This window comes from Felis catus, chromosome E3, assembly GCF_018350175.1.
Source record: "Felis catus isolate Fca126 chromosome E3, F.catus_Fca126_mat1.0, whole genome shotgun sequence".
Taxonomy (NCBI): Eukaryota; Metazoa; Chordata; class Mammalia; order Carnivora; family Felidae; genus Felis; species Felis catus.
The window spans coordinates 28,431,854-28,455,530 of NC_058383.1; the positions used below are offsets into that span (position 1 = coordinate 28,431,854).

The window sequence follows — 23,677 nt, forward strand, 5'->3', positions numbered from 1 at the left end:
TGACCACCTCCCCAACCCTGTTTCTTCATCTGCCGTATGGGTGGCAGGGAAATCACCATGCGACTGTCACAGGGTAGATGGGAGGCTAAATAGAGAGATGCCCGTGAAGGGCTTAGAGCTCAGTGTATACAGTATACAGTAGGTGCCCAACAGTTGGTGGCTGTGGTCCGAGCCCGTGAGTCTCTGGGAGGTCTGAACCTGGACGATTGGAAAGCACGCAGGTATAAAACAGAACGTGGGTGGTCCAGAAAGCCAGTCTTGCCCCTTGGTCCTCTTCCCCCATCCCTGTCCTTAACAGGGATGCCAAGGGGTTCCCGTGAGGGCTCTACACCTCAGTTTCCCCATCTCTAAAACGGCAAGACGAGCGCATCCAACAGTTTTGCTGTGAGGATGCGGGGAGAAAATGCACACAGAGCGCTCGGTAAGTGTTCGAACGCAGGCGGTGACGGCTGTCGCTGCTCCCGGACCTGCGGGCTGGGCGGCCGTGTTCTGGAAGTCAACTCGGGTTCTCTGTCCGCAGACGTACTCCGGCCTCTTCTGCGTGGTGGTCAACCCCTACAAGCAGCTGCCCATCTACTCGGAGAAGATCGTGGACATGTACAAGGGCAAGAAGAGGCACGAGATGCCGCCCCACATCTACGCCATCGCCGACACGGCCTACCGGAGCATGCTGCAAGGTGAGCGGGGGACGGGGACGGGGACGGGGCTCCTCCCCTCCGGGCCCGCCCGCCTGCATCCTCGCCAAGAATGCGGAGCTTGGCAGGCGGGCGCTGGGCCCCTGGAGCCTTGTGACTGAGAAAGGGAAAGAAGGCAGCTGAGCATCTGGGCGCTCGGTTGGGAGGGCGAGAGAGAGCAGGCAGCTTGGGCAAATACGGGCATGGGCCGCCGGGGTGCCCGGCCCCTCTGCTGCTCCCCGGCCCCGCGAGGCCGTCAGGGTGCGGACCGCATGGTGCCCTCACCTCTGAAGGAAGGGGGTGACTGCCAGCCCTGGGGCTGAGCCAGCCTGCCCTGCACTTGGAGCCAGCCGAGGCTGGAGTCCCGGGGGGTGGTGTGAGAGGTCTGCTCCTCTCCAGCCTCAGTTTCTCCATCTGTAAAAAGGGAGTGATAGGATCCGTCTCGCAGCTTGTGGAGATTCTAATGCAGGCGTTTCCAGTCTGAAGGCCGTTGTTTATTATCTCCATGTTGATGCCTCATTATTATTACTTACTATTCTTCATGAACTTTTAACTGAGGCGAAATACGCAGACAGCAGGGGGTGGCCAGATGTCGTGTCCAGCCTAAAATTGATTTTTGCATAGGTCTGCGGTCCTATAACCACCACTCAGACCAAGATGTGAAAGATTTCCAGAAAGTTCCCTCATGCCTCGACCTAGTCACTACCTCCTTTATAACCCCCCCCCCCTCCCCGAGGTAACTGTTATTGTGACTTCTGTCACTTTCAGTTTTGGTTCTTGTTAGACTTCATAAAAATTATGTCCTTATATTCATATTTTTCTCATAAGCTCCCCTTGTCACAATCTAGTTCCGACTGAACAAGATTTAGTTAAGAGCATAGATTCTAGAATAGGGGCGCCTGTGTTTAAATCCTGGCTCTGCCACTCACTAGCTGTGTGACCTTGAGCAAGCTACTTAACCTCTCTGTGCCTCTGGTTCCTCATCTGCAAAAGCCAATGACAGTAACTGTGACCTATCTCATAGGCTGATGTGAAGATTAAGTGAACTTTTGAACATGCAGGGCTTAGAACAGAGCCTGGTACTTAGCCGAAGCTCACTAAGTGAAGGAGTGCCTGGGTGGCTCAGATGGTTAAGCACCTGACTCTTGATTTCAGCCCAGGTCATGAGTTCACAGTTTATGAGTTTGAGCCCAAGTCGGGTTCCACGCTGCCAGTAGGGAGCCTTCTCGGGATTCTCCTTCTCTCCCTCTCTCTATGCCCCTCGCCTGCTTGTGCTCTCTAAATAAATTAAAACTAAATAAATAAGTAAATAAATAACTCAATAGCTCAGCATAAACTATTCTCATCATTGTGCATAAAACCGGATGTTAGACATTGCAACTATATACGTTTTTTTTGCATGCACATTGAAAAGAATATATAACTATTAAAATTATTATTATTATTATTATTTTAAATTTTAGAGTGAGAGAGCATGAGTGGGGGAGAGGGGCAGAGGGAAAAAGAAAGAATCGTAAGCAGTCTCCATGCTCAGCACGGAGCCCGATGTGGGGCTCAATCCCACGACCCTGGGATGAAATCCCACGACCTGAGCTGAAATCAACAGTCAGACTTTTAACTGACCGAGCCACCCAGGCGCCCCTGTGACTATTAAAATTAAAATCATAATCTGAGTGGCATCTAGAATCACTTTGTTGTGCTTCATGGGTCATGGACTGCATCTACTGTGCTTCATGCAGGGCTGGGTATGCCAGAAGCTTGGAAAACAGACATTTGCAGTTGTGGGGCCTCTTCTTAGCCTCTATTTGAATAGCACTTTGGGTCAAGGCACAGACCTCCTTTAACATGAACACACACATTCTCTTTTTTTTTTTTTAAATCTTCACCATCTATGGGATAGAGTCAGTGTTACTACCTACACTTTCCAACAGAGGCAAACGAGTTTCTCAAAGTGCTTGGAAACCCAGGCCATGACCCAGGAGGGCTTACTCCAGGAATGCAAGGCTGGTTCACTCTTCAAAAATCAGTCAATATGACAGTCTAAAGAAGAAAAACCACACCACCATATCCAGCGGTGCAGAAAAAAGCATTTGACAAAACTTAGTATCTGTTCACGAGAAAGTATCTCAGCTCCCTCAGGAGGGACTTTCATCAACCTGGTACAAGGAATGTCCAAAAAATCTATAACATCAGATTTGATAGTGATAGTGACAGGTTGAATCCTTGCCCCCTAAGATGAGTAATAAGGTAAGGGTGTCTCCTCTTACCACGCTTGTTCAACATCATATGTACTAGAGGTCCTAGCCAGTGTAATAAGGCAAGAAAATGAAACTGGGGCATCTCCAAGTTGTGAACTTTACCTGTTGGACAACCTTGGTCTTCTTTCAACAAATCCCTTTGCCTCAGCAGGGTCGAGCCCTTGCTTTCCTCCTCGGGTGTTTTGGGGACATCGTAAAAAGAACAGCACCCATCCCAGTGCCGTTGATCTTTGGGGAGGGGTGAGAGGATTTTTCATCTTATAAATGGATCTGGTCTTGAGATACAGGAGTTCTCCTGTCTCCTTACGCTTGGGAGAGGGCAGCAGAAAAGGGCTTTGCCAGTCCTAAAGCTGTATATAATTGCTACATGACTATGAGGTGCAAATAGTCCTGAGGTTGTGAATCAGCAGCTAATGGGCTGTATCCAGCCTTCAGATAACTTTGGTTTGGTCCACACAGAGTTTTCAGGATACTTGAAGTAGTTGTCAACTTTTTTTTTAATGTTTATTTTATTTATTTTATGTTTTTTGAGAGAGAGAGACTTACGAGCAGGGAAGGGGCAGAGAGAGAGGGAGACACAGAACTGGATACAGGCTGCAGGCTCTGAGCTGTCAGCACAGAGCCCGATGCAGGGCTCGAACTCATGAACCGTGAGATCGTGACCTGAGCTGAAGTCAGACACAACCGACTTAGGTTCTTGTGAAAATATCGAAACATCTGCCAACACTGGGCCTGTGTTCCCATATGTCAGCCATCCGTTTAGAGAGGGTATGAGTTTCCCAGGACTGGGGGCACTCATTTGTGTTCACTGCCTGGCCCTTGGGTCTGACTTTTCAACCTCTGGGATAGCTACCTCCAAGAGTGTTCTGAGTCAGGAATGGAGAACTCCATTCTGGAAGTTCCTGAGGGCAGGGATCCAGGTGTACCTTGGAGACACCCCTCAAGCTAGAGGGTCTCAGGTACTGACCCCAAGTTACTGACAGAGCAGGTCAAACCCTACAAGTATGACCCAAGCTGGACCACTGCAGACCTGGAGCTGCCATTACCTTCAACAACCAGCAGAGGGAGCCTTGCAAAGATGGCTACATGGACATGTAATCTCGGGTTGTGACGCGATGGTTCCTGGAGTTAGATACGTGTCATTGTTTAGAAAAACAAACAAACAAAAACATTTCTTTGAGGTCTCCCGTGATGGAAAAGTTAACAGTGATGATTCACATACCTTTTTAAGGAAGTTGAACATCACAAAGTTGCAGCATTCATGGCATTTGGGGGTGCTTTGGGTTGCAAAAAACTCCCACGTAGCAACCAATTAAAGCGGCTTAAACAATAGGAGTTTATTATCTCACGTAACAAGAAGAGAACAGGTGGACGATTTCAGGGTTAGTTAATCCAGCAGCTCAAAAACAGACCTCTCTGGGATTTTCTTGGCTTCTCCCTCATGGTTACAAGATGGCAGCCATAGCTCCAGATATCATGTCTTCATGTGATGATAGCGGAACGCATGAAGGAAGTGGAAGGCTAGGTTCTTTTTTCCATGTCTCTTTTTTTTACCCGGGAGAAAAATCTTTTCCAGAAATTCCTCAGCAGGCATCCCCTTATATCTCATTAATTAAAACTTGGTCACATGCCGACCTCTAAACCCAGGGTTGGCAAACAGGACCAGGACCTTCATAATTGGTTCAGACTATTCCTGGCTCTTTCCTGGAGCTGAGGGAGCTCCCACAAGCCCATTTTTTTTCTGAATACTGGAATGAAATGAAATTCCATTAGCGAAGGGGAAGGGAAAGTCACAGGTAAGCACTGCCACAGTGCTCTTAAAATACATGTGTGTAAGTTAAAAAAAGAAAACCTTTAATATTTTATGTTCATTCTAGAAAAAATAAAAACATGTACTTAAGCTAATGAGAATATACCAGCACCCATAATTCTTTCACCCAGAGGTCACCACCATTAACCTTTGGTATGCAGCCTTTCGTGTGGTAACTGAGCTGAAAGGCTTGAAATGAAGGGAGTTTGGAGTTTCTGAAAATAACTGATTCCAGAGAAAAAAGGTCACTTACAACAGGGACCAAAGTTTCACTGGAAGGGGTGGGGGGGGAGACGTTTTGACTGGGCTGGGGCAATGACATTGCAAATTGTAAATTTATTTTATCTGCATACGATAGGAATTTGGCTATAATTGGAACTAGATGCCAATTCTTACATTGAGTATAAAATTAAGAGCTGATTTTTTTTAATGTTTATTTATTTTTGAGAGAGGGAGAGAGAGAGAGAGAGAGAGAGAGAGAGAGAGAGCAGGGAAGGGGTAGAGAGAGAGGGAGACAAAGGATCCGAAGTGGGCTTTGTGCTGACAGCAGACAGCCCAATGCAGGGTTGGAACTCACGAACCGTGAGATCATGACCTGAGCTGAAGTCGGACGCTTAACGGACTGAGCCCACCCAGGCGCCCCAGGGTTGATATTTTTTAACCTTTTTTTTTTTCTTTTTGGACAAAATCACGTGAGAGCATATCGCAGCATTCCTCACGTCGTGTTTGATCTCTGCAGCACCAGCTAAAGAGGATAATTTTTGCAGACTTATTAGAGTTTTCCCAAGTGTTCTTTTGTTTCGTTGTTCTTAAAATACTACCATGTTGTCGTTCGCGGTGACTCTGTGGTCATAATTTAGTTGTGAACGGACGTGACTTCCTTCGTGGCGAGCTCATTGACCTCGCGACACATTGCACCTTCAGGGCAATTGTCTGTTGTGCATGGCTGCTGCTTTGTTGTGTGTGTGTGTGTGGATGATGGTGGGTGCTGACACCCAGTCATCGGCAAGATAAAGCTGCTGAGTTGGATAAGAGGCAGTGACGGGGACCAGAGAGGGCTGCTTCAGTGGGGTCTGGTTTCCTAAGTGGTGAACTCATCGAAGAATATTTCTGTGTCGGGATCATTTGGCTTCCGCAGACAACCTCCCCTCCCGACTGTGGGGCACTGTAATACTCGATGACGGGGATCCCCATGTCAATACATTCCATTCCCTGCGGGCTCTACATTTTGACACAAAATCACATAGTGAGATGGAAAATGACTCAGAAGCGTTGGCACATCTTAACCCCCAAGGGAAATCCATTAACTGTGAGCACGCCCATCCGTAAAAGATAAACTGTTGAGTGTGAATGTTAATCAGCAGTTGCTACTTAGGCGTTCATTTTGGCATTACCTGGTCCTTTCTGGAAAACTGGCAATGATAGAATCCGATGAAACAGATCATGGGAAAAAAGTGGAAGCCTTGGGAAAAAAACCTACTTCTCTCTAAAGGGGAAATTTGGTTTTTGCAAAGGAAGGTGTAGGCCCAGTTTGTGACTCCGTTGATGAATATTGCTGTCCCAGTCTGTAAGGTCATTCGGCCGGGAGCCACAAGGAGCTTTCTGTCTTTTATTTTTGGTTTGTTTTAATGTTTATTTACTTTTGAGAGACAGAGAGAGACAGAGAATGAGCAGGGGAGGAGCAGAGAGAGAGGGAGAAACAGAATCAGAAGCAGGCTCCAGGCTCCGAGCTGTCAGCACAGAGCCCGACGCGGGGCTTGAACCCACGAACCGTGAGATCATGACCAGAGCCAAAATTGGGCGCTTAACCGCCTGAGCCACTCAGGCGCCCCGAGCTTTCTGTCTTGTTGGAGACATAAAGCAAGCAACTGTGGCTTCCTCCTCCACAAGGTTTTTGTAGAACAAGATGGGGTGTGAAGAGGTGGGTTGGGATGGATAACACGTGTGGTGAATGTAGAATGTAATCTTTGAATGTGTTACATGAGTGATCCCTTAAGTTCCTGAGGACCCCTCAACTGCCTAAGAGCCAGACTGTATCCTTGTCTGCCTATTCATTTCTGTATCTCCAGCATACCTACTGGTGCCCAGCATATAGAAGCTGCTCAGTTAATACTTGTTGATAATTAATGGATGTACTTAATCACTAACTCTTCCCCAGATTCTCCTTTCTAAATGTGCTAATCCCCCTTCACTATGTCTAGATATGTGTTGGGGACCCTACTTACAGCTTCTCCTTGAAGGTGGTTGCAGCTGGAGCCTTCTGAGCTGCCCTGGCTACCCTCCATGACTGGTAGCTGACATCTGAGACCTTCCTAACCATGCTTGGAATTCACTTCACTGCTCTCTTGGTGGATTCCTTGGCCCTGGTTTCATGCCTTCCTCTTCCTTGATTTGCTGTGCTGTTTAAATGGAGCACCTTTTCTAGTACCTTCTCAAGAAAGGATGTGTATGAGGCAGATTGAGATCCTGCATATCTCATCTGAAGACTTGATACTTCTCTAATATGTGATGGCTAGTTTAGCTGGGTTTAAAATTTCAAGCAACAAATAGTTTTCTTTCAGAATTTTGAAGGCATCGCTTTACAGTTTTCTAGCTTGTGTCATTTTTGAGAAGATAAAAGCCAATTGGATTCTTTTTAAAAATTTTTTTTTAACATTTATTTATTTTTGAGACAGAGAGAGGCAGAGCATGAATGGGGGAGGGGCAGAGAGAGAAGGAGACACAGAATCGGAAGCAGGCTCCAGGCTCTGAGCCATCAGCCCAGAGCCCGACGCGGGGCTCGAACTCACAGACCACGAGATTGTGACCTGGCTGAAGTTGGACGCTTAACCAACTGCGCCACCCAGGCGCCCCAGCCAGTCGGATTCTTAATCGTTTGTGTGTGACCAATTTATTCCCCTCCTTCTCTGGAGGCTTTTAGACCCTTCTTTATCCCCCTGTTCATGATGATGGGATTTATCATGGATCTGTTTTCACCCATTGTGCTGGAGACTTCATGGACCCTCTTAATCTGTAAACTCATGGCCTTAAGTTCTGGGACATTTTCGTGAATTACTTCCTTGATGATTTATTTCTTCTCTGTATTCGCTGTTCTGCTTCTCTAGAAGTTTTCTCATGTCCAGAATTGAACTCTGGCACTATCCCTTTTTCATCTTCTTATCCTTTTCTGGACACTTTCCTCAACTTTGTCTTACAAACCTTCCATTAAATTTTAATTTCTTTGTGTGTGTGTGTGTGTGTGTGTGTGTGTGTGTTTAATTTCTAAGAACTCTATTTTGTTTCCTGAATCTTTCTTATAGCATTTTTTCCCCATGTGATGTGATGTCCTTTTCCTTGGAGGATTCGTCTCCATGTTGAGTCTGTTACCTCCAGGATGGTTCTTTTCCTATTGACTTATTTCCATTTCTGTCTGACATATTAATAGCTTTTTTCAGAAGTTTGCTGATTCTTGGCTCTCTGTGCATCAGGGATGCATCAGTGCATGGGCACCACAGCAGTGATGGGCGCTGTGAACTTGCACGAATAGCTTGCCGGGGATGAGCTTGGCTATTCCCTGGGGCCCTTCTAGCTGCTCTTTGCGTCTTTCCTTGGGCTGATCACATTTTTCAGGGAAGATTTGTGTTGTCTTCTGCCTGGAGGGTCAAGATCTGTCCACAGTCATTTTGGTTGCGTGTGTGTGTGTGTGTGTGTGTGTGTGTGTGTGTGTGAGAGAGAGAGAGAGAGAGAGCGCGCGCGCGCACAGGTGCGAGCAAGTGAGAGGGGGAGGGGCAGTAGGGGGAGAGAGAGAATCCCAAGCGGGCTCTGTGCCAACAGCAGAGCTCAGCATGGGGCTCAATCCTATGAACCGTGAAATCATGACCTGAGCCAAAATCAAGAGTCAGATGCTTAACCCACTGAGCTGCCCAGGCGCCCCTGTGTACCAGTATTTTGAAACTCAAGAGGCTAAGGGCTTCAAACTGTGGAATGAAACTTGCACGTTTTCCTTTCCACATGGTCCCTGGTGCACCCCAGGCCAGAGGCTCTCTGTTTAATGCTCTCCAGAGAATAAAATCTGCCCCTTTCTGTGGGCTGTGGGAAGGGCAGCCATTTGGCTGCAGGGAGTGTGGAAGGTATCTGGCTTTTCCAGCAGCTTCTCAAGCTGACGTTGAGCTCATCCTCATGTTTATAAGTGCCCCTTCACCCATTCTTCCAGAGACCCCCTGGTGCAGCTGGTTACTGAGGTTTGGCCAGTGGAGGGGGAGAGGGAGGATGCACAGGGGATTCTGGGATGAAATCACATTTCTTCCAGTCTTCTCCATTGTCAGCTCACACTTCTTCCCTGGGACTGCCATCACTCATCCTGTTTTCTGGCTTCCCAGATTTCGTTGCTATTTACTCTCTCCTCTCCGGTTCATTTCACCCGCTCCACGTGTGTTTGAAAAATCCCTTTACTGTCATTTCACTCAGGTTTGGGGAGGAAGGAGCCTAAATGCATGTGTTCAACCCACTCTCCTTCAATGGAAACTCTCTCAAACCTTCTTTTCCAAAGTGGTGATAAGGATAATAGTGGATTTTTATTGTGTGCTTGCCCTATGTTTTCTGGGAATATTCTCTATCAACCCTTACCCCAAACCTACAAGGCAGACAGAACCAGATTAAGATCTTTAAAATGAAACCTTGGGGTGCCTGGGTGGCTCAGTTGGTTGAGCGTCCAACTTCAGCTCAGGTGGTGATCTCCCAGTTCGTGAGTTTGAGCCCCACATCAGGCTCACTGTTGTCAGCCCGGAGCCTGCCTCAGATCCTCTGTCTCCCTCTCTCTCTGTCCCTCCCTTGCTTGCGCTGTCTCTCTCAAAGTAGATAAACATTAAAAAAAAATAATAAAATCAAGCCTTGAAACTATTATAGTGCCCACATATGTAATCTAGAATACAAGCAATACTAAATTATAAAGCCAGGAAGGCCAACAAAGTTTTTATGTTTCCCCATAACATTTTCCTTCCTGGTTTTCATGAAACAGCAAATACTGTGCCCTTCCAAAATTTTTCATTATTTTTCCCTTCATTCCTTCCTGTGTGTGCATGTGCATGTGGGCCTGTGGTTATGTGAGTTGTCAGATAATCCAACATGGGAAGTGGGTGCTAATATTAAATTTTTTTAAATGTTTATTTATTTTTGAGAGGGGGGGGGAATGAATGAGTGCAGGAGGGGCAGAGAGAGGGAGACAAAGAATCCGAAGCAAGCTCCAGGCTCTGAGCTGTCAGCACAGAGCCTGACGCAGGTCTCGAACCCACAAATCGTGAGATCATGACCTGAGCTGAAGTCAGACGCTTAACCGACTGAGCCACCCAGGTGCCCCAAGCGGGTGTCATTAGTAGCCTCCTTTTATAGCTGGGGAAACTGAGGCTCAGAGAGGAGAAGAACTTGCCAAAAGTCCCAAACATGTCAGAGCTGGATTTGAACTTGGGTTTATCTGACGCCCAAGCTGAAGGCTCGCCTGGTCAGTGGGGGGCTCCAGCTGCTGCACTGAGCCCCTGACTGTACCCCCATGGAAGGTTGTTTGCTCCTAGACGGTCTGTCTTATTACCGGTCAGGGTGTTGAAGCCCGGGCTGCCTAGGACAGTTTGTTGACTGGGGCAAATTAACATGATACATGTGGGGAAAACACCACCCTTGACGTAGCACTTTGGGTCTCCCGCCTCCCCTGCAGTGGTTTGCAGGTGGGGGTGGGGGGGAAGAGTGTGGAGGGTGCATAGGATTTCATTCTGATGTGCTGAGTACAGCCCTCAGGATGTGTTACCCCATGCAAGATCGCGTCTGGACGCGTTTTGTCCTTGCGTAATTAGCACCAAGCGGCCACTCTCAGGGGATTAGAAAAGAAACAACAGCCAGCTGGCCTCTGTCAGCTCAAACCCTCTTTAAGCTGGAGAGCCATCTGGGAGGTGGGGTGACCTAACCTCTAGGCTCTCTTGCTTTGCAAGTTCCCACACTCAGTCGCATCGCTCTGTCCGTGGTTGGCGGGCCCTGGGGGGTGGGGGGCAGCTCAGGGTCACCAACCCCCCCCCCCAAGGGCTGCTCTGCAAACTTGGCAGAGAGAGGAAGGGCACCCATGTCCCCTCCACCCCCCGCCCCTGCCCCGGCTCACTGCTCTGTAAAGCCTGCATGGTTCGGCCCTCTCCAGCACCACGCAGGGCAGCACCCTCCCGCAGAACAGCCTCCCCGTTGGACAAAAAGGAGACTCAGCGTACCAGGTGACTTGGCCCTTGAGCCCTTGTGCAGCTGGAGATGTCACCCTCTGCCACCCTCAAAACATTGATTTTTCCCTCGGCGGTGGTGTGGTACCAGAGTGCCGTTGCCCCCATTTAACAGACCAGGAAACTGAGGCCCCAGGAGGCTAAGGGACTAGCTTGGGCCTTCCCATTAGAAAGGGCCGGACCTGGCCTAATACCCCATCCTCTTGGGACAGAATCACTGCCGTCTAGACGCCTTGGCAGGCTCACTATTTTGGATGACGTTGATGATGGCCCTGGTGACGATCCTAGCGAGCGCTGCGTTCTCCGACGTGCCGTGGGTTAATTGTCAGCTTTGTGCATCCAGTCTGACATCACTGTTCCATATCCTTGAAGGGTATGGATTTTTATCCCTCTTCTCCTCAAAAGAACAGTGTCTTGCCCAAGAGGCGGGACCAGGAAGTCATGTCAAGTCGTTTTGCTCCAGAGACCATGTTCCTACAATGCGCCCCCAGAGAGGGGACCGGATGCGTGGTCTTCGGCCTCTTGGAGATTTTGTCGCGGCTCTGTGTCTGGCCTGGCAGGGCGGTGGGGGGGTGGCTCCATCTGCCTGACTCGGTCCTCACTGACACGCCGTGACCAAGCAAGGTCGGTGCTGAGTTGTCATGGGCAGTTCATGTTCTTTGCCAGGAAATGCGGAAGCATAGAGGATCGTCCGATGAGCCTTTTAGGGACCGCCCTGTGGTGTCTTACACGGAGGGGAGAGAGCTAGGGAGAGTTTGTTTATTTTTTAACAAGCAGTAAATACTGAGTTGAAGGAGCAGGCATGCTCAAGGGACTTGGGGAGCTCTGGGTGATAATCGCTGATGAGAAACGCACGCTCCGGCCTCCTCCTCCCTCTCTGTCCTCCCAACCCCAGAGGAAATCCCTGGTCGCCTTTGATTCAACAGTGTTAACCGAGGCCCCGCTGTGGAGGGGTGGGCTGGTGAGGGGGGGCACAGTCTACTCCGTGGGGACAGACAAGGGGAGGGAGACGCAGGTATTCATCAAATCATTGCACAAACACACGTGCTATATAAGGGACTTCCAGGGGGACGCCTGGGTGGCTCAGTCGGTTAAGCCTCCGACTCTCGATCTCAGCTCCGGTGGTGATCTCACGGTTTGTGGGATCGAGCCTTGTGCTGGGCTCTGTGCTGACCGTGAAAATATCGGTCTTCCCGCGTCCCACCCGACAACTGGCCACGTCTGCTGTTAAAGATGCCAGAGCCTGCTTCGGATTCTGTGTCTCCCTCTCTCTCTCTGTCCTTCCCCTGCTAACCCTCTGTCTCTCTCTCAAAATAAATAAAGATGAAAAATTTTCTTTTTAAAAAAAAAAATTTTTTTAACGTTTATTTATTTTTGAGACAGAGAGAGACAGAGCATGAACGGGGGAGGGTCAGAGAGAGGGAGACACAGAATCGGAAGCAGGCTCCAGGCTCTGAGCTGTCAGCACAGAGCCCGACGCAGGGCTCGAACTCACGGACCGCGAGATCATGACCTGAGCTGAAGTCGGACGCTCAACCGACTGAGCCACCCAGGCGCCCCAAGATGAAAAATTTTCTTTAAAAATTAAAAAAGAAAAGACGCCAGACCTGGGGCGCCTGGGTGGCTCAGTCAGTTAAGCATGTGACTCTTGATTCCGGCTCTGGTCGTGATCTCACAGTTCATGGGTTCAAGCCCCACGTCAGGCTCTGCACTGGCAGTGAGGAGTCTCCTTGGGATTCCCTCCCTCTCTCCCCTTTTCTCTGCTCCTCCCTGCTCGCTTCCTCTCTGTCAAAATAAGTAAACAAACAAAAAGATGCCAGAGCTTTGGGTAGGTCTGGAAAATTCCTGCTGGGTCTTGCATGAACCCTCAGAGTATGTCTCTTCCCACTCAGAATCTCTTGCTGCCCACTCTGCTGGGGGAGAAGGTGGCAGACCAAGACCAGAGAAAGAGAAGGGCCCTGACCTCCAGGGTGGTGCGTTCGGGCATCAGCTCCTGAGCTGGGTTCAAATCCCTGTTCTGCCGATGCACCCACTCCTTTGTGCCCCAGTTTCCTCTCTTGCCCCGTGAGGCTAATCACTGTGCCCACCCCAGTTGTTGCAAGGGTTCACAAGTGCACAGGGAACACGGTGCCTGTTCACAGCAGGTGTAGTAAGCATTAGCTGTCATGCCAGGGCCCGCAGTTGAGGCCCAGCACTGACATTCACCGTGGGTCTGGAATCCCCCGACAACGGCCTTCACACGTGGCACTAGGGGGGCTCCTTCTCTTCTGCACACGGTGGGGCCTGTGTCCTCCCTTCTTGACTGGCTGCGGTGAGGGGCGGCGGGGTGGGTAGTGGTGACCCTACAGGGACACGGGCTTGGCCGCTGCCCTCTCGCTGGGTCCCACAGCAGCCTGGCATGGGAAGGAAAAGAAGCAGTGAGCCTGGGTCTGTTTTCTCCTTTTATGGTCAGCCTGCAGGCCTCTGGCTTCCCAGCCATAAACCACGAGCTCGTGTTTGGGATCGGGCCGAAATAGCTGGTCTGTGGGGGGCTGGGCGTCCCCTGAGAATCTTCAGGCCAGCTTCGGGGGAGGGACCTCTGGAGCCCGTCATCTGCTCGGAAATCTCACTCGCGGACTTGCACGCCCAAGGCCGGACCCCGAGTGTGGGGGAGGGAGGGGCGTGCAGGGGTGCGTGTGAGGTGAGGGGAATGCCGGGTCTCTGGGCTGAGCGACCTTGGCATGCCAGCCCCGGCCCTGCAGATCTCTGCTCCCGGGGACGGTGTCCCTTCCATCTCTGACCTACTGTGGCCCAGGCCCCGTGCTTGAGATGCTCTGCTGTTTTGGTGTCTCCTCCTGGGGAAACGCTACACGTCTTTCTCCAGGTAGCGCAGAATCGCTTCAGCTAAGAAGATTGGTTGGCTCTCAGGCAGCTGCCAAGCTAGTTGTCTTGCACAGTATTTTGGGCAAATACCCGTCGTAGGATCTGCTCGCTTTATGTATTTATTTATTTTTTAATGTTTTAAATGTGTATTCCTTTTTTGAGAGAGAGAAACAGAGTGTGAGCAGGGGAGGGGCAGAGAGAGAGGGAGACACAGAATCCGAAGCAGGCTCCAGGCTCCGAGCCGTCAGCACAGAGCCCGACGCGGGGTCTGAACTCGTGAACCGTGAGATCACGACCTGAGCCAAAGTCAGACGCTTAACCGACTGAGCCACCCAGGTGCCCCCAGCATTTCCTCACTTCCTGAAGTCATTGCTCTACCCATGTGACTCCCACACTGGATCATCAGTCTCTCAAAAGCACACTGAGTAGGTCTTAGTGAACTTGAGGTTTCCGGTGGCTGCCACACAGTCGGGGGTCAGGACTTGTTTGCCAAGGGGTTATGTGAACACAGACATAAGTGTTTCCCATTGCTTCGGTCTCAGCTGCCTTAGAGAGAGCGAGATGCCAATCAGTAAGCATTTCTTGAGTACCTCCTGTGTGTCCGGCGTTGTTCCCGGCCCCCGGAATCAGGGCCAGCCCTTGACCTCCAGCAGCTCACAGGCTAGTAGGAGAAGTGTGAAAAGCAGTTTTGAAACCTCCGAAAAATGAATAGCTCTGTTGAAGGAGTCCGATCTCTTAATTCAGAGATGGTGTAAAATTAACATAGTGTTTTTTAAAAAAAATTTTTTTTCAACGTTTATTTATTTTTGGGGGGACAGAGAGAGACAGAGCATGAACGGGGGAGGGGCAGAGAGAGAGGGAGACACAGAATTGGAAACAGGCTCCAGGCTCCGAGCCATCAGCCCAGAGCCCGACGCGGGGCTCGAACTCACGGACCGCGAGATCGTGACCTGACTGAAGTCGGACGCTTAACCGACTGCGCCACCCAGGCGCCCCAACATAGTGTTTTTAAAAAGGTTTACTGTGGTATGCTTTACTTATTTGTAAAACATTTATTTATATTGACAGAGAGAGAGCATGTGTGTATGGACTCATGTGAACGTGAGCAGAGGAGGGGCAGAGAGAGAGGGAGAGGGAGGGAGAGCTGTCAGCGCGGAGCCCAACTCGGGGCTCTGTCCCATGAACCGCAAGATCTTGACCCGAGCTGAAATCAAGAGTTGGACACTGAACCAACTGAGCCGCCCAGGTGCCCCACAGCACCATCTAATTTTATATTTCTCTCACCCCAAGAAGAAATGGTGTGCCCATGGGTAGTCACTTCCCAGTCGTGCCTCCAGTTCGACAGGATGCCTCGTCTACTTTCTGTGTCTCTAGATTTGCCTGTTCTGGAAATATCCTATCTGTGGAATGAATGAGACACTATGTGGTCCTGGGTGCCTGGCCTCTTGCCCTGAGCGTCATGGCTTCCTTCAGGCTTTATCCACATTGTGTCCAGTGTCAGGGCTTTATTTCTTCTTTATGGCTGAGCGATACTCCATTGTATGGATGCACCGCATTTGGGGTATCCATTTAGCAGTCGACAGATGTCTTTATTGTCTCTACTTTGGGGCTATTATAAATAATACAAAGTAGCATAAGTTTTACTAAGGCGGAAGAGAAAAATTCTGCCTGCTACATGGCCCATTACTATTCCAGATAATCTGTACCCTTCCCCGCTAAGAACTATTGAGGTTGAAACAATGATCACAGTGAAATTAAGTGCTACAGCGGAGGGAACTTTTGGACTGTCACAGCCAGGGCCACCACTAGGTCATGTGGTGCCCTTATAGAAATAGAAAAAGGCACCCCTTTCTCAAGGCACTTTTCCTTCATCTGCTGCCACATTGTTTTAATAAATATACAAATCTATAATGACCAGTGTGAATGGTTCCCCTTAGAGTTATGCAGTGTACAACTTGAACCCCTGCCCCTGGCAGCCCCAGACGGGGCATGCAGTTGAAAGGCCTCCAACTGAAGTGCAGGGAGGTATAGTGTCAGAGAAAATCATAGAGGAGGTGACTTTCAAGGTGCCATTTCAAGAATGGATTGGGGTGTGTACCCCAAAGAATTGAAAACGAGCACTCGAGTGAAAATTTGTGCTTGGATGTTGAGAACAGTACTATTTACAACAGCTCAGAGGTAGAAACAACCCAAGTGCCCATCAATGGATGAATGGATACGCAAAATGTGCTCTACTCGTACAGCGGAATGTTATTCAGTCCTGAGAAGGAATGGGATTCTGATACATATCACAACAGGGGTGAACTTCGCAAACATCGTGCCAAATGAAAGAAGCCAGACACAGGAGGCTCCATACTGTACCACTGTATTTACATGAAGTGACTGCTAGCAGGTGTGGGAGGTATGGCGTGAAGGGTGCCTCCTGAATGGGTAGGGGCTTTATTTGGGGCTAGTTTTGGAACTAGATGTGCGCAATGCTGTGAATGGACCACATGCCCCCGAATCATTTGCTTCATTCGGTTAATTTTGTGTTATGTGAATTTCACCTCAATGGGAAAAAGAAGAAGAAAGAGAACAGATCAGGCAGGAAGAGGGAGGCGTGAGCAGAAGAAGCAGGGAGTGCAGAGCTCGGAGGGGACCCTGCTCCCCGCGTTCAGAGGGCTCTGCTCTGTTGTGTCAGATACAAGCCCAGGCTCAGGAAGGAGGCGGGCCAGCCAGGAAGTCACGGGTCGGTACGCGGTGCCCGTTTCAAGCCCTCTTGGTGCCCGTAGCCGTCGCTCTATCAGCTTCCCACGCTTGGAGGCCGTGTGTTTCCGATGGGAATGTCTCCGGCCAGAGGTCCCCGGCAGCCCCCAGCGTGGAGCCTCCCTGGAAGCTTCTAAGCCTTCCCCTAGGACCTGCTGCCTCTCTCCTGGGGACCTTGCAGGGGAAAGGCCCCAGGACGGGCATCTGACCCTATAAATCTCCCAGGGCTGCCAGGAAAGTCTGCCTTTTCCCCTGAAGCAGAAGCATCGAGATAGCCCCTCCGTTGTTAGTCGCAGAATCATTCCTGAAAAGAGTGGAGGCTGTGCGGGCCAGCCCCAGGGCGGTCTCTCCCTGCCTGGCTCTGATCACAGGCTTCTTGGTTCCTCTCCTCCATGCCTGCTTCCTCAGTCTGTGTTTAATGGGTTTCTTACTTTGCTGTGTTCCTGGGCAGATTCTCCTCCTGGGGGGAAGTTGGAGGCACAGACATCCGTATTCCCTGATTGCAGACCAAGGAGCCCGTGGTTGTGTCAATGCCGGGCACCTCCCTCTGCCGATCTCCCAGATATAAGGAGGGGTGACCCTGACTTCAGTCTCTCTCCACAGTGCCCTGGGGAGGCTGAAGGTTTTTTTTCTGTTCTTCCCCCGGACGAAGTACCACCAGTCCACAAGTGTGGGTTCTCCGAAGAAAGAGAAGAACGGTGCCGTGGCAAAAAAGCAAAGGGTTTGGAGTCCCACAGACCGTGGGTTTGAGTCCCAGCCTGCCACCTGCTAGCTGTGAAACCGTGTCCATTTTCTTTCTTTCTTTTTAATTTGTATTCAAGTTAGTTAACATGCATTGTAGCCTTGGCTTCAGGAGCAGGATCCAGTGATTCATCACTTCCATACAGCACCCAGCACTGTTGCCGAAAAGTACCCTTCTCAATGCCCATCCCCCAACCCCCTTCCAGCAACCCTCAGTTTGTTCTCTGTATTGAGGAGTCTCTTATGGTTTGCCTCCCTCTCTGTTTTTGCCTTATTTTTCCTTTCCCTCTCCTATGTTCGTCTGTTAGGTTTCTCAAATTCCACATAGGAGTGAAGTCTTAGGATATTTGTCTTTCTCTAATTTCACGCAGCATAATACCCTCGCGTCCCTATGAATCAGCACTCCTCTATCCCTTGGGTAAATACTTAAGAATGCAATTGCTGGGTCGTAGGGTAGTTCTGTTTTTACTATGTTGAGGAACCTCCACACCGTTTTCCAGAGGGGCTGTACCAGCTTGCATTCCCACCAACATCTCCGCGTCCTCGCCAACATCTCTTGTTGCCTGAGTTGTCAATGTCAGCCCTTCTGACAGGTGTGAGGTGGTATTTCATTGTGGTTTCGATTGGTATTTCCCGGATGATGAGTGATGTTGAGCATCTTTCCATGTACCTGTTGGCCATCTGGATGCGACTGTCCCCGTTCTCTGGGGCGGCTGTACAAGGAGTTGCAAATGTCCTGGCCAAAATCCATGGGATTGGTTCTCCCATGCCTCTGCTGGCCTGAAGTCAAGGCGTTGGTGGGATTGCCTCTTTCTGGAGACTCTGGGGGAGAATCTGGGCCATGCCTGTCTCGTGGCTCCTCGTGGTGGCCTGCAGTCCTGGGCTTGCAGACACGTCACTCTGGGCTCTGCCTCCTTCTTTATGCCTCTGCCTCCTCCTTCCCCCTGTGTCTCTAATCTCATCTTCCTTTCTCTTAGAAATAAAAACACCCGTTATTAGTTTAGGCTGCACCCCAGGTCTGGAGTCATCTTATCTGGAGATCCTTTAATTCCGCTTGTGAGACCCTCTCTCTAAATAAGGTCACCTTCTGAGTTTCGGAGCAGACCTCTCTTTTGGGAGGCCACGGTGACCTTGGCCGGTCACCCCACTTCTGCGTTCTGTTTTCCTCATCTGTAGGGGTGATGTCAGTGCCCACCTCCGGGGCTGCCGTGGGAATTGGATGGGTCGCTGTCCCGAAGGAGCTCCACACAGGTGTAATGAGCACTCTGGAGGGGGGAGCCGCTGGGGGGCGTCGTGGGTGACCGCTGTTCCTCTCCTGTGTCCTAAGCTTTGGGGTTAGAATGGTTTCCTCGAGAGCAGTAAAGAGTATTTTTTCGCTGACCATTCTTTGGTGGAATGAGGGAATGGTTATGCCTGCTCCCATCACCAACATGACCAGGTTAGAAGCAGACGGAGTGACAGGAAGGGTCCCTCCTGTTCTGATTCTCAGTCCCTCAGACCCTCCCCTCGGGGACAGCCACTGTTGGCCACATCTAGAGTGTGTCTTTGCAGTATATCTGATGCATATACAATATCTGAGGGTGCGTGTGCATATACACATACGTGTGTGTGTGTGGGCATGTGTGTGCATGCATGTGTATGTATGTTCCTCTTTTTAAAACACAAAAGTCATAGTGCTGTGTTTCCTAGCTGTTTCATTTTTAGCTTAATATATCTTGGTATAGAGAGTGTTCTGCGTCAGTCTGTAAACGCCTCCCTGGTTCTTTTTCCTGGCTGCCTAATGTGCCAATATACGGCCGTGCCAGAATTTAAATACTAACAGTTACTTAACTAACTGTTCTTCAGTGGACGGGCCAGTTAAATAGTTTGCTTCTGGCCTTTGCTACTACTGATGTTGTTGGAGTAACCAACTTGGGCGTCTGTCTTTAGACACAGGTGTGGGTGTTTCTGGAAAGGTATGGGGCGGCCAGGAATCGAAGAAGAAGATGGGGGGTGTAGGTAGCAGTCAGTACAGCTATACTGGAAGAGGGGACTGTGTGGTGAGGGAGCTCCAATGTGGCAGGGGAGCACTCTGTCTCTCTGTCCTCTGGGTTCCTGGGGCCCTTCTCCCTGCAAGGGAGAGGCAGCTGAGGCCCATGCTACCACCTCAAGGTGGAAAACGTGAGAGCAAGAAAGACAAAATAAATAGTCTTTTGGTACTTCTGCCTTTTGCTGTGAGGATTTGGCTCGACCAGGCCACCAAGATGTCCATCTGTAATCTGAGAGAAGAAAAGGAAGACTGACTGGAGGTGGCATAGGATCCATGGAGCTTGCTCATTCATCCCATTCATCTTGCCCTGTGGTGGGCCACATCTTTCTGTGACATAAATGGCTCCTCTAGATAGGGTCATTACTGTCCTCTCTGTTCCCCAGTGATACACAGGAATGGCATTCTCCAGTTCCATCCATCCGTCCATCCATGTGTCCATCCATCCATCCATCCATCCACCCACCCGCCCACCCATCCATCCATCCATGTATCTACCAATTAATCTGTCCATCCATGCATCTGTCCATCCATCCATCCATCCATCCATCCATCCATCCATCCATGCATCTGTCCATCCATCCATCCATCCATCCATCCATCCATCCATCCATCCATGTGTCCATCCATCCATCCATCCATCCATGTGTCCATCCATCCATCCATCCATCCATCCATCCATCCATCCACGTATCTACCAATTAATCTGTCCATGCATGCATGCATCCTTCCGTCTGTCCATCCATCCATCCATCCATCCATCCATCCATCCATCCATCCATGTATCTACCAATTAATCTGTTCATCCATGTATCTATCCATGCATCCATCCATCCATCCGTCCACCCGTCTGTCCATCCATCCATCCATCCATACATATATACATACATACATACATGCATCTGTCCATGCATCCATGCATGCATGCATCCGTCCATCCATCCATCCATCCATCCGTCCATCCATGCATCCATGCATGCATCCATGCATGCATGCATCCATCCAGGTACTGGAGATACAATGTTAAACAAAACATACAAGCCCCCACTTCCACAGTAAAACTTGTTTCCAGTATAGGGAGATAGACAATGTGGGCCGGATGAGATGGTTCTTAGACCGACCATGACAGTGGTGGTAGGACAGGTTTACAGATTTAGGATCCAATTCTTAGGAAGTGGATCCTTCCAATGCAGAGACCCTTTCATGCCTGGGTTCCTTCTTCCACCTAGACTTGAGCATAGCTTTTTCCTGGCCTGGGAATAGCCCTCACTCCTTCACGTGGCTGGGTCCGTGCTGGTCTCCCCAAGCTGCCTTGTCCTCCAGCACCTTCCCGGATCCCCTGCAGCCTGAGCCCCTCAGGACCCACGCTCTATCTCCTGTACTGCAGGAAGCAGAAAGAGCCCACACTCTGACCCACAGTGCTTCAAAACCCTAGTCAGTCACTGAAGTGGCCGTGTCACTTTGGGCCACCCAACCTCTGTTACCTCAACCTGGAAAGGGTCGGGATCAAAGGTCACACGTAGGAAGTGCCTGCCACTGTGTCTGTCCCAATAAATAGTAGGTGCTGGGTTCAGATCCTGCCTCATCCACTGCTGTGTAACTGTGGGCAACTTTTAAGATTTCTGTGTGCCTCAGTTTCTTCATCTGTGTAATGGGAATAAGATAACCTATCTCTAGGGTGTGCGAGGGCTGAATGTGTTAAAACAGGTCAGTGCTTCAAACAAGACCTGGCACAGAGGAAGTGCTATGTATTACCTGCTACTATGAGATATTTTTAGGGCTCGCCATCATGTCTGATACATGGTAGATACCCTGAAAGTATCTGTTGAATGAATGAATAAACAAATCAATTTTTCGCACCTAGATTGAGCTTCCCCATCAAGAAGTGCCCTTCTTCTAGGTTGGGGGGTAGCTTTAACAAGTTAAACTTTCTGTATCTGGAGCTCAGGGCTGGGGAGCTGAGAGGTCTAGAAACTGAAGGAAGAGAGTTCCAGAACTGGGTGCTTCTGCCTGAGGATCTCATGGTCCTGTGGGGGCACAGACACAAGCAATGGAAAAAAGCCCACCTGGGACCGAGTGCCTGGGGAGCACAACTACCATGGGACCAGGGGCACGAAATGTCATATCTGTCTTAGGGAAGGGCAGGAACCAGTGACAGCTCCTGAAGGTCTGCCTGGGAGGAGCTTGGAGGCCGACATTACTGAGGGGGCCAGAGGCTTTTCTTGGGGCTTAGTGTCTCTAGCAAGGTTACCTATCTGTGCAAGGTTGACATTGTTGAAGGAGATTTACAGCCAAGCCATCCCCTGGCTCCCTCTCCATGGGGAAGGCTTCTTGGAAGAGGTGTCATCTTTGAGGCTGAAGGACCAGGAGGTGGTCAGGAAACAAAGAAAGGAAGGCCTGTGCAGCAGGAGCGATCTGAACAAAAGCAAGAATACGCTTCGTGGGGTCACTGCACATTGAAGTAAAGGACGCATGGGCGCTGAGGCTGGGAGGTGGGCCGGGCTGGTCACCAGAGGCCTCGGGTGCCCTGCTCTGGAGTACGGGTTTTCTCTAAGGGCACTGGCTTATTTTTTTTTTTTTTTAATATTTGTTTTTGAGAGCGAGACAGTGCATGAGTAGTAGGGGGGCAGAGAGAGAGGGAGACACAGAAACCAAAGCAGGCTCCAGGCTCTGAGCGGTCAGCACAGAGCCCAATGTGGGACTCGAACCCACAGTCTGTGAGATCATGACCTGAGCCAAAGTCGGGCGCGTAACCGACTGAGACACCCAGGTGCCCCAGGGCACTGGCGTTTTAAAGACGGCTTTATTGAGATAATATTTGCGTACCAAAAATTCACCCATTTTTAAGGGTAAACTTTTCAGAGGTTTTTAGTAAACCGACGGTATTATGTAAGCATCACCCTAATCCGGTTTCAGAACCCCAAATGCCGATTTGCAGTCACCCCACCCCCAGCCCCGGGCAACTGCTGATCTGCTTTTTGACTTTATGGATTTGCCTACTCTGGACATTTTGTGTAGACATAGTCCTACAATATGTGGCCTCTTGTGTCTGACTTAGCACAGTATTTTCAAGGGTCATCCGTGTTGTAGCTTATGTGACAAGTATGTCACTGTCTTTATGGCTGAATGATATTCCCTTGTATGAATAGACCACCTGTTGTTTATCCATTCACCAGGTGATGGGCATTTGGGTCCCTTCCACTTTTTAGCTCTTACGATAATGCTGCTGTGAATGTTCAGGGGTCCGTCTTGCAGAGATACAGGCTTTTAGTTCTCTTGGGTATATGCCAACAACTGGAGAGCCGATCACATGGTAAATTTACGTTGGACTCTTTGACAAACTTCTAAAGTGGGAGAGCGTTAAGTCACTGAGTGATCGGCAGCTCAGTGCATCAGGAAGATCGCTGTGAGAGGGGTTTGGAGGGGGATGGGACAAGATCTAGGGAGATCTTTGGCGAGGTGCAGATGGAGAGGGGGATCCATAGAGTGGATTTCAGAAATGCCTTCCACTCTGGTGTTGCCCGTCGGCAGACAGGATGCTCTGATTTCTCAGTTACGGTTAATTCGCCAAGGATTGAAGGTGTCCGTAACTCTCCCAGTATCCCTCGTAGGAGAGGAAGTGGGTTCCGGAGCCTGGCTCCATCCTCTGAGGCCACTTTAAGAGTAGAAGGTGATCTGTAATGTTTGCTTGATCGTGTTTAATCTCACGATGCCCTGTGTCCCCTGCCTGGGTTCTCTGGTGGTCAGCAACGGAGACCAACTTGGCACCTTATCTAGGAAAGGAATGAATGCAGGATTATCAGGGGGCTCACAGATGGGGTGGGAAGACTGGGGATCCAGCCTCAGAAATGGCGGGGACGGGCTTCTTGGGATCTGGGGGCAGGAAGTAAGGCCCCTCGGGGCTCTGTCCACCTGCTGTGCGTCCCCATCCACTTGGCTGGGGGACCGAGTGGGGCAGCCCCACCAAAATGGGGTATATGATGCCAGGGGTGGGGCCGGGGGCACATCTCCTAGAGGAACACGGGATGGTCTTCCCAGAAAAGGAAAATGCTAGGTTTTCAAACCCAAACTGTCCACTTCCCTACATTCCAGGTGCAGGAACTGAGGCACGGAGGGGTTAAGACCATTCACCCAACGCCACAGACTTGGAAAGTGGCCGAGTGGGACCCCAGTCTGTTCTATCTGGCAGAGTGAGCTCCTGGGACCCCCCCCCCACAGCTGGTGGGGCTGGGATGCCCACTGCCTTCTGAACTAGTCAGACTCCAGCAGCTTTCTGGGGCCGCCTCCAGGACTCTCAGGGGTAGGGAAGAGTATCTAAAAGGGCTTTGCTG

General features: G+C 50.0%; 1 protein-coding gene across 5 annotated transcripts in view; it reads left to right on the top strand.

Moving 5' to 3' along the window:
* MYH11 (myosin heavy chain 11) overlaps positions 1–23,677 on the top strand; it is a 125,556-nt gene that overhangs the window by 26,698 nt on the left and 75,181 nt on the right. For all 5 annotated transcript variants that reach the window (XM_023246709.2, XM_023246710.2, XM_045048059.1 and 2 more), the window contains exon 3: positions 521–677. In XM_023246709.2, the coding sequence (XP_023102477.1) occupies positions 521–677 (157 nt within the window). The remainder of the gene's footprint in view (positions 1–520; positions 678–23,677) is intronic.